This window comes from Aedes albopictus, chromosome 3 (assembly GCF_035046485.1).
Source record: "Aedes albopictus strain Foshan chromosome 3, AalbF5, whole genome shotgun sequence".
NCBI lineage: Eukaryota > Metazoa > Arthropoda > Insecta > Diptera > Culicidae > Aedes > Aedes albopictus.
Window position 1 is genome coordinate 419,887,829 of NC_085138.1, and position 13,190 is coordinate 419,901,018.

General features: G+C 42.3%; 2 protein-coding genes across 3 annotated transcripts in view; one reads left to right on the forward strand and one right to left on the reverse strand.

Moving 5' to 3' along the window:
- The window catches only part of LOC109410753 (sorting nexin-8), a 66,460-nt gene extending 64,328 nt beyond the window's left edge, over window positions 1–2,132 (reverse strand). For both annotated transcript variants that reach the window (XM_029875724.2, XM_029875723.2), the window contains exon 1: window positions 1,002–2,132. In XM_029875724.2, the coding sequence (XP_029731584.1) occupies window positions 1,002–1,464 (463 nt within the window). In that variant the 5' untranslated portion in view covers window positions 1,465–2,132. The remainder of the gene's footprint in view (window positions 1–1,001) is intronic.
- Window positions 2,133–11,872: 9,740 nt separating this feature from the next.
- Window positions 11,873–12,703, forward strand: LOC109410752 (uncharacterized). The gene is made up of 3 exons (XM_019684273.3): window positions 11,873–12,022; window positions 12,278–12,331; window positions 12,389–12,703. Exons 1-3 carry the CDS (start codon window positions 12,008–12,010, stop codon window positions 12,473–12,475), a joined length of 156 nt encoding a protein of 51 aa, XP_019539818.1. The 5' UTR covers window positions 11,873–12,007; the 3' UTR covers window positions 12,476–12,703.
- The last annotated feature ends 487 nt before the right edge of the window (window positions 12,704–13,190 follow it).

Here is a 13,190-nt window from a genome sequence, read left to right on the forward strand (position 1 = left end):
TGCGTATTTGTCGAACTAAAGTTTATGCGAAAACAACTTTTTTGGCCTTAAATATCTATACAAGCCTTGGATTTTCCATAAAATCCTTCAAAGGTTTACCATAGCTATATTGGAAATTTTAAAACACTCACGGAATGTTTTACCTCCCTTAATCAACAATCATAATACCAACAACTATTCTATACTGCGTAATTGGTGTATTTGGTAATTATATATTCCTACATAAATCTTGAATCTGACTATGATTGGTTTTTGCTCAATGTGTGCAGAAAAAACTGGCACTATTTACGAATTCAGATCAATAGTTCATCTAAAAATATAAAAACAGCAAATTTTATATTTTTCCTACAAACTACAATAGATAAGCTTCAATTGCTTCTAACAACACTTTTTTCCAAGTGACACCGTTTTTGAGCGGCAGCCGGTTGAAAGTGTACCGATTCTAAAGTGCGCAGGCTTTAATTAACCCTAAAAGGGATACCTGGGGTCCATTGGACCCCAGGCGCCTTTCAGAGCTCGTCTTTGATGGAAGACACTCAGCGAGGTGACGAAACTGAGGCCATGAAGGTATCCCTTTTAGGGTTAAAGGACTAGGACACACATGAATGGATCTAAAAAAGGTACCTGCAAGCATCAAACGCACGATTTTCGTCATCCAAACAGCATTCAGGGCTGAAAATCCCACATAACATTTTCACCTTGCTATATAGTCCCAAGTCCCAAGCCCCATTTTTCATGGTTACCTATCGAGGGTTAATCACCCCTTCCTGACAGCATTTGAAATAATTTGCAAATCAATTACACCCCTCGAACTTTCCAAGATTGCTTTATCAGCATCAGCACCACCCCTTATCGCATCGCGGTAAGGCGATGACCACTCACACCTCCGATAGGCCGTTGTTGGGCGCAGATAAATTCCATTATCAATCATATTACTACGCGTCTAATTCCTCCGAAAATCCAACTCAAGCGTTATTCGAACGGGCGAGAAGCTGACTTACCCATCGAGCCTATCGACATCGAGATTGACGTCGATCCGGAAGGGCCCTCACCCGGTGACAGAGGGCGCTGAATTGGGCTCAGGTTTGGCTCCAGCGGCAATGAAGGAACCGGATCGAATACGGTGGCCGAGTTTGGATTACTGTTGGATGAAGGTGATCCCAAAGGTTTAACTCTTTTAAGATGATCGGGTTCCATGTCATCATCACTGGAATCCGAATCTTCCGACGACGAGTGGGGTCCATCGGTGGCAGCCGACATAAAGGTTTCCCCAACCGAGGGCGACCGTGACACATCTGGGACCCCCACCGAACTTGGACTGAGATTACTCTCGAACCGGTTGTCGCCCATACTGGTCATGGGATAATCTTCCGTCCGGAGTTTGTTCGTGTTAGAATCTGGCAGCAGATCACGTGAAGTCATGACCATGGCAACCGGAGATGACTCCATCATCCGCACTGGCATCTCCTGCACTCCTGATGGGATTATCGATTTTCTTTGCTCCTCGCTCACTCTCTATATGCGGCCGATGATAATGATGCTGAGACCAGACATCCAACCACCAGGAAGCGATCGATATTCTATTTCTTTTCACTGCTTCCGTTCACGGTACCCCCAACAGATTGTATGCTTCCCCACTAGAACCGTAGTTTTGCACTTTAACGCACTTTGCATTCGTGCAAACCGTGTCTGCACCGGATCGCCACTTAGCACCTGCACTTGAACCTATCGTAGCTACTTGAGTAGCGTGTTTTAATTACTTCACAGCACTGCTGTTTCATGCCTCTATGCTACCGCAAGTAATCATCCCCTCAAGGTTCTTCTACAATTATTGAATTGCCTTCAATCTCAACTTAATTCGTGCAAATCACCATAATACACTAGTAACACTTTCAAATCCAACCGATAGATTTAGGCAAAAACAACAATTCGATCCAACACTAAATGGAAGCACTAGCAGATACGCAACATGCAAAACATGCTTCCTTCCCTACCATCAACCAACCATACGCACCAAGAAACCAACAAGCGCACGAGAAACAAGGAACACGCGATACCGAGCCTAGCACGACGCCGCTCACTGCACGACGACGACTAGGTACCACACAACACGTTTGGATGACGGACGGCGGGCAGCGAGCGAATGAAGCAGGCGTTTCATTCGCTGGCGCTTTTTGTCGTTCAGGTGGTCGACGTCTGTCTGGCACGACAAGAGAGAGGGAGAGAACGGTGTCGGACGGCGTCGGTTTCTCAAATCATGCTTCATATCATTATCAGAGCGATTGTCGACGTTCTAAACATGCATTAATTTAAATATGGGGAATGGTAACAGAAATGCATAATAATTGGCTAACTTGAACGACATAATAATTATTTATGCAGCAAATTGGAAAATAACGATTTTCAGTACGAGTCGTACACTAAACGTTAATTTTATCCAACGCAGGAATACATTAAGTAAAGAAAGAAAAAATTACAAGTGGAATGGAAGTATTTATTAAATTTACATACATACATTTATTTGTTCAACATCACATTTAATCAACAATAGTACGCCACAATACTCAGTTTGTGGCTGCCGCATTCCTGGAATCCTGGAACTTATTCCTAAAACAATCCTCATTAGATTATCTGAATATATCATGACAGAAATCTTTGAAAGAATACCAGGAGGAATCCGTGAAGTAATGTTAGCAGGGATCTCTGAAGGAATGCCGGCTAGAATTCCTGAAAGAATCCTTTCAGAACTTTCTAAAGAAATTCTGACCTCTGATGTTGATACTAAAGCTGTCTAAAAATTTTGAGGGTTTTACCGGATTTTGTCGTCTTTTTTGGCTTGTTTTGGGATATTTCGGCTCGGCAAAACTAGTTTCGCTCTCCCTGTACTGAAAGAATCCCGGAAACTACCTGATGGAATCCTTAGATCTAATTAGAAAAATCATGGCAGGAATCCTGACAGGAAGTTGAGCAAGAACCCTTGAAACAATCATAGAAGAAATCCCGCAAGGAATTATTGAAGAAATCCCTGAAAACACTCTGGAAGATTTTTTGAAGGAATTCCATCAGTAAATCTGACACGAATACCTAAAAAATCCTGGATTACCTGAGGAAAACCCGGCTGAATTCTATAATTTTGCGTATTCCTTTTCGGGAGGAATCCCTTAAGGAGTCACTACACGAGTAGGGGTGGTGGGGGTAAAGTGGACAGGTGGGGTAAAATGGACAGGGTACAGTTTCATGGCTTCTATTGTGTTTCAACATGTTTTAACGATTGACGCTTATGCCTGAGCATGAATCGTTATACTTTTGCTGATCTTGATCATTGAAATCAAATAAACCTCTTTAAAATGACAAAATCTTTAAAAATAACGTGAATAATCGGAAATGATGTAAAATCTGCTTAACATGGCTAAGGTTTTCTCGTAAGTTATTTCCAAATTATTACAAGTTTTACACCCTTAACCAATGAAGACCAAGTAGAAGACTATATTTGACCGAAAAAAAATGAGTTTTGTGAAAAAAAAAATGTTTTGGGAATAATTTTAACATAATCAGACGGTGGGGGTAAAATGGACAATCGGTTCAAATTTCACCAAAATTTCATAATTTTTTATGCAAACTCCAGAATCATCAGCCATCATACATATCGTGAGATAGTTGAAGTAAAAAGTTATAAAAAAATATTTTATATCAACAAAATATAATTTTCATCCAAAAAAGTGCTTGTTTTTTACACTATTTTTACGATAATTATTTGAGTGTGTTTCAAAGTTTGTATTAAAAATTTTAAAGCAACAAAATTGAGGTTTCGTATGAAATTTGATAGTTTGTAATTAAAAACATAGAAACAATATGCTGTTATGTAACTTTTAACGACTTGTTCATTTTACCCCATCGATTGTCCACTTTACCCCCACCGATTTTTTTCACGCTATTTTGATGCACGTTTTGGTGAAGAAAATAATCAAAGAAAACAATATTTTTTGAAATGCAATCCTTTACGAGAATTCTAGAGTACATCATTACCTTCCATGTTACTCGGAAAAGCAAATGGATTTTGCCGTATTTCCACTGGAAACGACCAAATTGCTTAGGTTGTCCACTTTACCCCCACCACCCCTACGCCACAATACTCAGTTTGTGGCTGCCGCTCTCCATCCTCGGTCGCGCCCAATGCTCGCCAAGTCACGCTCCACCTGGTCCGCCCATCGTGCTCTCTGCGCTCCACGTCTTCTTGTGCCAACCGGATCCGTTGCAAACACCAGCTTTGCAGGGTTGTTGCCCGGCATTCTTGCAACATGCCCTGCCCAACGTATCCTTCCGGCTTTGGCCACCTTCTGGATGCTGGGTTCACCGTAAAGTGCAGCGAGCTCGTGGTTCATCTTTCTCCGCCACACACCGTTCAAATTGACCGGATTTTGTGAAAATCGTTCCCCGGCTGTTGAGCCCGGCTCGTCGCATCACACCTTCCAGAGCGATGTTGAAGAGTAGGCATGAGAGTCCGTCACCTTGTCGCAGTCCCCGGCGAGATTCGAATGAACTGGATAGTTCACCCGAAACCCTTACGCAGTTTTGCACACCGTCCATCGTTGCTTAAATCAGTCTAGTCAGCTTCCCAGGAAAACCGTTTTCGTCCATGATTCTCCATAGCTCTGCGTATGCCGCTTTGAAGTCGATGAACAGGTGATACGTTGGGACCTGGTATTCACGGCATTTCTGGAGGATTTGCCGTACGGTAAAGATCTGGTCCGTTGTCGACCGGCCGTCGATGAAGCCAGCTTGATAACTTCCCACGAACTCATTCGTTTTAGGTAACAGACGACGGAAGATGATCTGGGATAGCACTTTGTAGGCAGCAATCAAAATAGTGATCGCCCTGAAGTTCTCACATTCCAAATGGTCGCCTTTCTTGTGAATGGGGCAGATTATCCCCTCCTTCCACTCCTCCGGTAGCTGTTCAGTTTCCCAGATCCTGACTATCAGCCGATGCAGACAGGTGGCCAACTTTTCTGGGCCCATCTTGATGAGTTCAGCTGCGATATCATCCTTACCACCTGCTTTGTTGGTTTTGAGCTGGTGAATGGCATCCTTAACTTCAGGTGCTGATCGAAGTGCTGCTTCCACCTTTCGATCACCTCACGTCCGTCCGTCAAGAGGCATCCGTCTTTATCCCTGCATATTTCGGCTCGCGGCACGAAGCCGTTGCGGGATGCGTTGAGCTTCTGATAGAACTTGCGTGTTTCTTGGGAACGGCACAGCAGTTCCATTTCTTCACACTCGGCTTCTTCCAGGCGGCGCTTTTTCTCCCGAAAGAGGCGGGTCTGCTGTTTCCGCTTCTGTTTGTAACATTTCACGTTCTGTCGAGTCTCTTGCTGCAGCATTACCGCCCTCGCTGCGTTCTTCTCCTCCAAAACCGTTCTGCACTCTTCGTCGAACTATTCGTTCCGTCGATTCCGTTCCACGTACCCGAAGGTGCTCTCGGCTGCGTCGTTGATGGCTGCTTCCACTGTACTCCAGCAATTCTCTAGAGGGGCCTCATCGAGCTAGCCCTCGTCTGGCAACGCGGCTTCGAGATTTTGCGCGTATGCTGAGGTGACATCCGATTGCTTCAGTCGCTCTAGGTTGTACCGTGGCGGTCGCCGGTACCGTACATTGCTGATGACGGAGAGTTTTGGGCGCAGTTTGACCATCACCAGATAGTGGTCGGAGTCGATGTTGGCGCCACGATAGGTCCTGACGTCGATAATGTCGGAGAAGTGCCGTCCGTCAATCAGAACGTGGTCCATTTGAGATTCCGTCTGCTGTGGTGATCTCCAGGTGTAACGATAAAGGAGGCTGTGTTGGAAAAAGGTGCTACGTATGGCCATATTTTTGGAGGCGGCGAAATCAATGAGTCGTAGGCCGTTTTTTATCGTCTGCTGGTGGGCGCTGAACATACCAATCGTCGGTCTGAATTCCTCCTCCTGGGCTACCTGAGCGTTCAAATCTCCTAGGATGATCTTGACGTCGTGGCTTGGGCAGCGATCGTACTCGCGTTCGAGCTGCGCGTAAAATGCGTCCTTGTCATCATCAATACTTCCGGAGTGTAAGCTGTGCACGTTTATTATGCTGAAGTTGAAGAATCGGCCCTTGATCCTCAACCTGCACATTCTTTCGTCGATCGGCCACCAACCGATCACGCGCCTCTGCATATTACCCATCACGATGAAAGCTGTTCCCAGATCGCGTGTGTTGCCGCAGCTCTGGTAGATGGTATGATTACCTCTAAACGTTCGCACCATGGATCCTGTCCAACACACCTCCTGCAGCGCAACGATGCCGAACCCGCGGTCCTTCAGTAGAACGGCGAGAATGCGGGTGCTCCCGATGAAGTTGAGAGATCGGCAGTTCCACGTACCGAGTTTCCAATCGCAAGTCCTTTTTGTTCGCTAGGGTCGTTGCCGTTGGTCTCGGTTCGTATTATTCTGTTGCTGATTTCCCGCTACAATGGTTTTTTTACGGCTGGCTTGTAGGGCCTGACACCAACCCCCTACTTTCCGGAGGACCATAGTGCACAGTTGAGCTTAGAATCCTTCCCTGGCACTCGGACGTAGATCAGCCGCCCCTAACATGGGAATCAGACGCTGTTGTGAGCCGCTCCTCCTGGAGAACAGAGGCTCAGGTTTGCCGAAGCAAACCCCAAACATTGCAGACATGGATTCTTTAACATATTTTTTCTAGGTATTCATACAGAAATTCTCCCAAGAATTTGTTAAAAAAGCTTTTCTGGGATTTCTAAGGGTTTTTTCATTGGATTGCTTCCGGGATTCCTCATGGAATTTCTTCAGGATTTCCTTCAAGTTTTCCTCCAAGAATTCCGAGAATTTCTTCTGTGTTTCTTTCAGGAACAACTGCAGGGATTATTTTAAGAATTCCTCCAAGGGTTCCCCCAGGAACTCATTTTAGAATTCCATCAGGAATTCATCTTGGAAATTGCATCCAGGATTCCTCCTGGGGTTTCTTTAGGAACTCCTGCAGGAATTTCTTCAGGAACTGCTACAGGCTACAGGGAATCCTCAAGGAGTTCCTTCACGAACTTTTCTTAGGATTCCTTAAGGATTTCTCCAAGAATTCCATCTACGATTTCTTCAAGAATTATTCCTGTGATTCCTCCAGGAATTCCTCAAATAATTCCTCCACGAATTTCTTTAGGCATACCTCAAGGAAATATTCCAGGGATTCCTCTGGGAATTGCTGCAGGGATTCCTCTAAAAAAATCTCCAGGGATTCCTACAGAAATGTATCTAGAGAATCCTTCAGGCTTGACAGAAACACCCTCGCGAGAAAATGAGGAAGCGATTTCGGCGATTTTCTGAGGAGTGAAAATAAAACTCAGAAATCACAACGCAAATCCTCAACAGCAGCGAGCGCGAGCTTGCCGCGCAGCGAGGAGTTCGTCAAACACTCATAATTGCTTGTTGTGTGTCTCACGTCCACTCACACTCAAAAAGCTCTCGCGAGTTCCACTCCCATACAAAGAAAGACTCTCGAGGCGAAAATCGCACTCAAAAACCCGAAATAATCATCGGCTCTTTTTTCGTTCCCCTCTTCCTCGCTCAGTTTTTATTGCCTCTCTGTTTGGGTTTCGTTCGCTCCCTCGCGACGAGGCAAAAGCAAAACACCGCTCTAGAGCATGTTGCAAAACTCTTTTGATTTCGATGAGGATTATCAAGCCTGGAATCCTTTAGAAATTCCTCCAGAAATTGATCCAAGAATTCTTCTCGAGATTCCTCCAGGAGCTTTTCTAGAGATTCCTCCCAACAGGCACTCCTCTAGGATATCCTCCAGCGATATTCCTCCAGGAGTTCTTCCAGGAAATCATCCAGAGATTCCTCCAAGAATTTCTCCAGGGCTTCATTCGGAAATTCTTGCTGTAATTCTTTCTGGAACAACTTATTTTAAAAATTCCTCCAATAATTCCCCCAGGAACTCTTCTTAGATTTCCTTCAGGAATTCCTCCTTATATTATTCAAGGAACTCCTCCAGGAAATAATTCAGTACTTCCACCAGGAAATGTTTCAGGGATTCCTCCAAGAATTCCACCGAGAATATTCCTCCAGGAATTGATTCAGGGACTCCTCCAGGAATTCCCGCAGGAATTCCCCCGGAGTTCTTCCACGAGTTTCTCCTAGGATTGCTTCAGGAATTCTTCCGGAGATTCCTCCAGAAGTTCATGCAGGTATTCCTCCAGGATTTTATCCAGGAATTTCTCTAAGGCCTCCTCGAGGAATACCTCCAGAAATTACCCCAGGGTTTTTTTTTTTTTTCAAGGATTCCTCCAGGAAGAGAATCTAGGAATACCTTTACAAATTCTGTCAGCAATTCATACAGGCATCAGAAATTCTTCCAGGATTTTCTCTAGGAATACCTTCTGGAATTTTTCCAGAGATTTCTCCAAGAATTCTACCAGATTTTTCTCCAGGAATTGCTGCAGCAATTCTTCCAGGATTTTTCAAGGGATTTTTCCAAGGATTTCTCCAGGAATTTCTCAAGGATTTTTTTTAGAAATTGCTCTCAGAGTTCCTCTAGAGATTTCTCCAGCGATTTCTTCAAGAATTGCATCAGGGATTGCTCCAGAGATTTTACACGAATTTCTCACAGGGATTTCTCCACGATTTTTTCCAGGAATTCCGCCAGGCAATCCAAAGCCAGAAATTCCTCCAAGAAATCCTCCAAAATTCCTCCAAGGGTTCTTCCAGGAAATCCTCTACGGATTTCTTCAGAAATTCTTCCAGGAAATACCTTAACGATTTTTTCAGGCATTCCTCCAGGAATATTTCAGGGATTCCTCTGGAGATTTCTCCACAAATTTCTCCAAGGATTCTCCCAGGGATTCCTTCAGGATTTTTTTCGTGAATTTCTCCAAGAAGTCTTTCAGAAATTCCTCTAGAAATTGCCCCAGGAATTTCTCAATGGATTTTCTTAGTAATAGAAAAATAATAGAAATAGAAATCTCCCAGCATTCCTCTAGAGATTCCTTCAAGAATTTCTCTAGAGATTCCTCCAGGAATTATTTCTGGGATTCCTCCAGCAACAACAGAAATACCTCTAGAACATCCTGCAGGCATTCCTCTAGGGTTTTATCCAGGAATTTCTTCAGGAGCTTCTCTAGGAATTCCTCCAGGAATTTTTGCAGAAATTGCCCCTGGACATCCTTTTTGTTAGCAATTCTCCCAGGAAATCCTCTAGGGATTTCTTTAGGTATTCTTCAGCAATTTTTCAGGGATGCCTGCAGGCATTCCTCCAAACATTGCTCCAGGAATTACTTCAGGGATTCCTTCAGGGATTTCTCCACGAATTTCTCCAGTGATTTTCCTATAGATTCCTCCAGGAAATCCTCCAGAAATTCCTACATACAAGTATTCTTCCAGGAAATCCTCCTGGAACTTCTCAAAGGATTTTTTTTCAAAAATTTCTCCCAGAATTCCTCTAGAAATTTCTCCCAGGATTCCTCTGGTAATTTCTTTAGAAATTCCTCCAGGGATTACTCCAAGAATTCATCCAGGAATTTCTCCAGAAATTCCTGCTGGGTCCCACCCAAGAATTGTTTCAGGACTTCCTCCAGAGATTACACCAAGAATTTGTTCAGAAGTTCCTCCAGGCATTCCTTCAGGATTCTTTCTAGAGCTTTTTCCAGGAATTGCTTCAGGGTTTAATCCACGGGTTCCTCCAAATGTTCCTCCAAGGATTCCTACAGAAAATTTATCTAAGGTTTCCTCTAGAAATTCCTCAAGAGATTACTTCAGAAATTTTTCTAGGATTTCTTCTAGGAAATTCTTAAGGGATTTTTTTAATAAATTTCTCTAGGGATTCCTCCCAGAGTTTATCCAGGAAGTCCATCAGATATACTTTCAGAAATTTATCCAGGGATTGCTCCGGGAATTCTTCCAGGGATTCCTGATGTGATTTCTTCAGAAATTCCTCTCAGTTTCTCTTCAAAATTTCATTCAGAAGTTCCTTCAGAAATTTCAGAAATCCTTCAATTATCTTATCCAGGGAGGAATTCATCCAGCAAATACTAGGTAGAAAGATAATTTAAATAAAAAGGATGCATACAAGAATCAAGAAATTATTCAGGGATTCTTGCAGGAATCCCTCCAGCAGTTTCCTCAGAAGTTTACTCAGGGATTCCATTAGAAATTCTTACAATAGGCGAAACAATAAGTCCTTCGGGGATTCTTCCAAGCAACACTCATGCTACAAAAGAGTCACAACAGCGCAGGTTTTGGTTGCGTAGAAGTCACTGTGGCTTACTTTAAACATATATGAGTACTTTCATGCTAAAAATTATTTCAGACATTTCTCCTGGGAATCTTTCAGGAATCCATCCAGGGAAGACTCTTTCGGAATTCTTCCAGGGATTCTTTCCGGAATTTCTCTAGGGAATGCACAAGGAATTTCTCCTTAAATTCCTCCAGACATTTCTTTTTCAATAAATTCCAAGATTTCTTAAAAAAAAATCCATTATTTGAGAGTTCTCCGGAAATTCTTCAAGAATTTCTCCAGGCATTTCCTTCCGGATTTCTCACATGAATAACTCAACGGTTTCCTCCAGTGATAGTTTCATGGCTTTTACGAGAACACCTTTAAAAATTCTTTCAATGATCCTTCCGGGAATACGTTAATTACCATATAGGTATTTAGGGGCATTTCTTTAGGGAGTTTCCGGCAAGGATGTCTCCGTAACAATTCAACGGAAGGTATATTTTTATAGAAATAAAAATCCAGAATACTCCATGATTGCTAATAAGCATAGACAAACTGGATGATTAATTACTGAAAGTACTCCAGTTAGTCATGGAAGACATTATGTAGACATTTTGGAAAAATATTCGGACGGGTTTTTATTATGTTCTACTGGAAACAAAATTTGAAGGAAATCATGAAGAAAATTTTGGGTTAGTCCTCAGAAGGTTCGTTATATCCAAAAGAGTTCAGCTATAATTTCTTACGAATGTTTTGTAGATATTAGCAAAAAAATCAGAGCTCCAGAAGAAATAATGCACGAGTAAATTAAAAGCTAAATCTTCCAGAAATTGGCCAGCGCTACCAGCACCACGTTGATTTGTGTAGAACAGGCGAGCTAAATGAGCCAGCAATCGTCCAAAATCGAGGGGTCTGAAAAAACGTATGTAGGGTATCGCGCCACTTGGGCGGTGGCTTCTATATTCGTCTGTTTTCCACTATAACTCAGTCAATTTTGAACCAATTGATTTGAAATGTTGTACACGGGCAGATACTATACCTATCTCACTGCATTCCAAAAATTGTGTCAATTGGTTCAAATTTGACTGAATTATAGCGGAAAACAGACGAATATAGAAGCCACCGCCCAAGTGGCGCGATTCCCTAACTAACGGAGGGTCCATCAATTTGAGTAACAAAATGCATTTGCTTGCTTTTAGGCGTGGATTTTCAGAAAATCGCCACCTTAAAATTTATTTAAGACAAGGTTATATAGGGTCTGGGATCATTTGGGCAGGAGCACCTATTTTGGGCACTTGCTGCTACAACTCAGTCAATTTCAAACCGATTGATATGGATTTTCGAACATGGCTAGATACTGTGCCTATCTGAATGTGTCTCAAAATTCAAGTCAATCGGTTTAAAAATTAGTTATAGCAGCGAGTGCCCAAAATAGGTGTTCCTGCCCAAATGGTTCCAGACCCTAGGGGGCCGTTTTCAGCGCGAGTTACTCAAATTATTAATTTCCTTCCGTGTCTCCTTTCACCATCCACCCACTGAAGGGTGAGTAACGGTAAATTTCACCGCATCAAGTGAGAACGACATCTCACCATTCTCACCAACACAACGTCACGCAGGTGCACATCTCACTCACTCTCGTCTCGCAAGTATTTTTCCATTATCACAACAAACAAGCAGTAGGCTGACAACAGAGGCCTCCTCCTTTTCTGCCCGTTCCAGTCTGTAGAAATCTGTCAAAGTGGATCCATTTGGCTTTTCAGACATGATCAAATTCCTGGTGAGTTGCGTAAATTTCGAGAATAAATTTGAAATTTCGTATGATAGTGATATTAGAAAAAAATACTAATTCTACCGATCGGTAGTTCTAGGAGGCGTGAAAGTGATCACGCTGTTATATAAGCCAATAAAGTGTGCGAAATAAGTTATTTTTAGAAACTATCGCTCACTTTCATCTTGGTACTTTTGTTTGCTCTCGGATTATTTACCCTTCGGTGATTGTGATCTCTCTTTCTTCGATTTTAATTAATTTCAGGTGACTTTCGGCGCCGGTGTGTATACTGGTATATACATCACGCAGAACTTCGAGGTACGTATCACGTGAATCCGAAGGAAAACCAAGTGGTTAGTAAAAATTTTCTTGCAGGTTCCTCCGGTGGACGAACCAGCCAAACTATGGGCCAAGGCGTCCGAGAAGGTGAAAGACTTTATGGACCAGAACAAAAAGCCCTAGGGCTCTCGTGAAGTGTGAAGCTGTGTTTCTTAGCTAATAGGTTTATGCTTTTACAAAACGGAGCCCACACAAAGAACTACATACCGCCGGGGCTGAGGATTTTTTTTTCATTTTACCTCATTAAAATAATACAAATTATCGCTTAACGAAGAAATTAGTTTTGTCAAATTCTTGCTTCATATTTATAAAGATGAAATATAAATCATTTACCTAATAAGAAATTTAAAACTTGATTTTTTTTCGTATGTAATAGTTGTGATAGGCCTGTCCTCCTCCGAAACGAATGCAAATACAAATAGTTGCATCATCTCGACAAGTTTGAATCCCACAGCCCAACGTTCCAATCGAATTAAACGTAACAAATAAAGGTCAAAATGAATTTGAATAAATGAATAAAATATAACGAAGGCCCACCTCGAATTTCCAAGATCATAAATAATGCTTTCTTGATCTCATATAAAGTGTATACTAGCAGGTTATTGTTATCAATAAAATTACAAATTACAAAAAAAAAACACGAATTCTATGAAAACTAACAATATGTTAAAAGAAAGCTTTGACTCTACAACAATATTTTTGATAAACCTTGCACATTTAGATCGCAATAGCCAAAATATCTCACTAAGGCCAAAACTGAATAAACATGGTAGCTACATTATTTTTGTTCTTTTTACACCAGTACCAAGTACTTCGGAGCTAATTCGATCAATCCTAT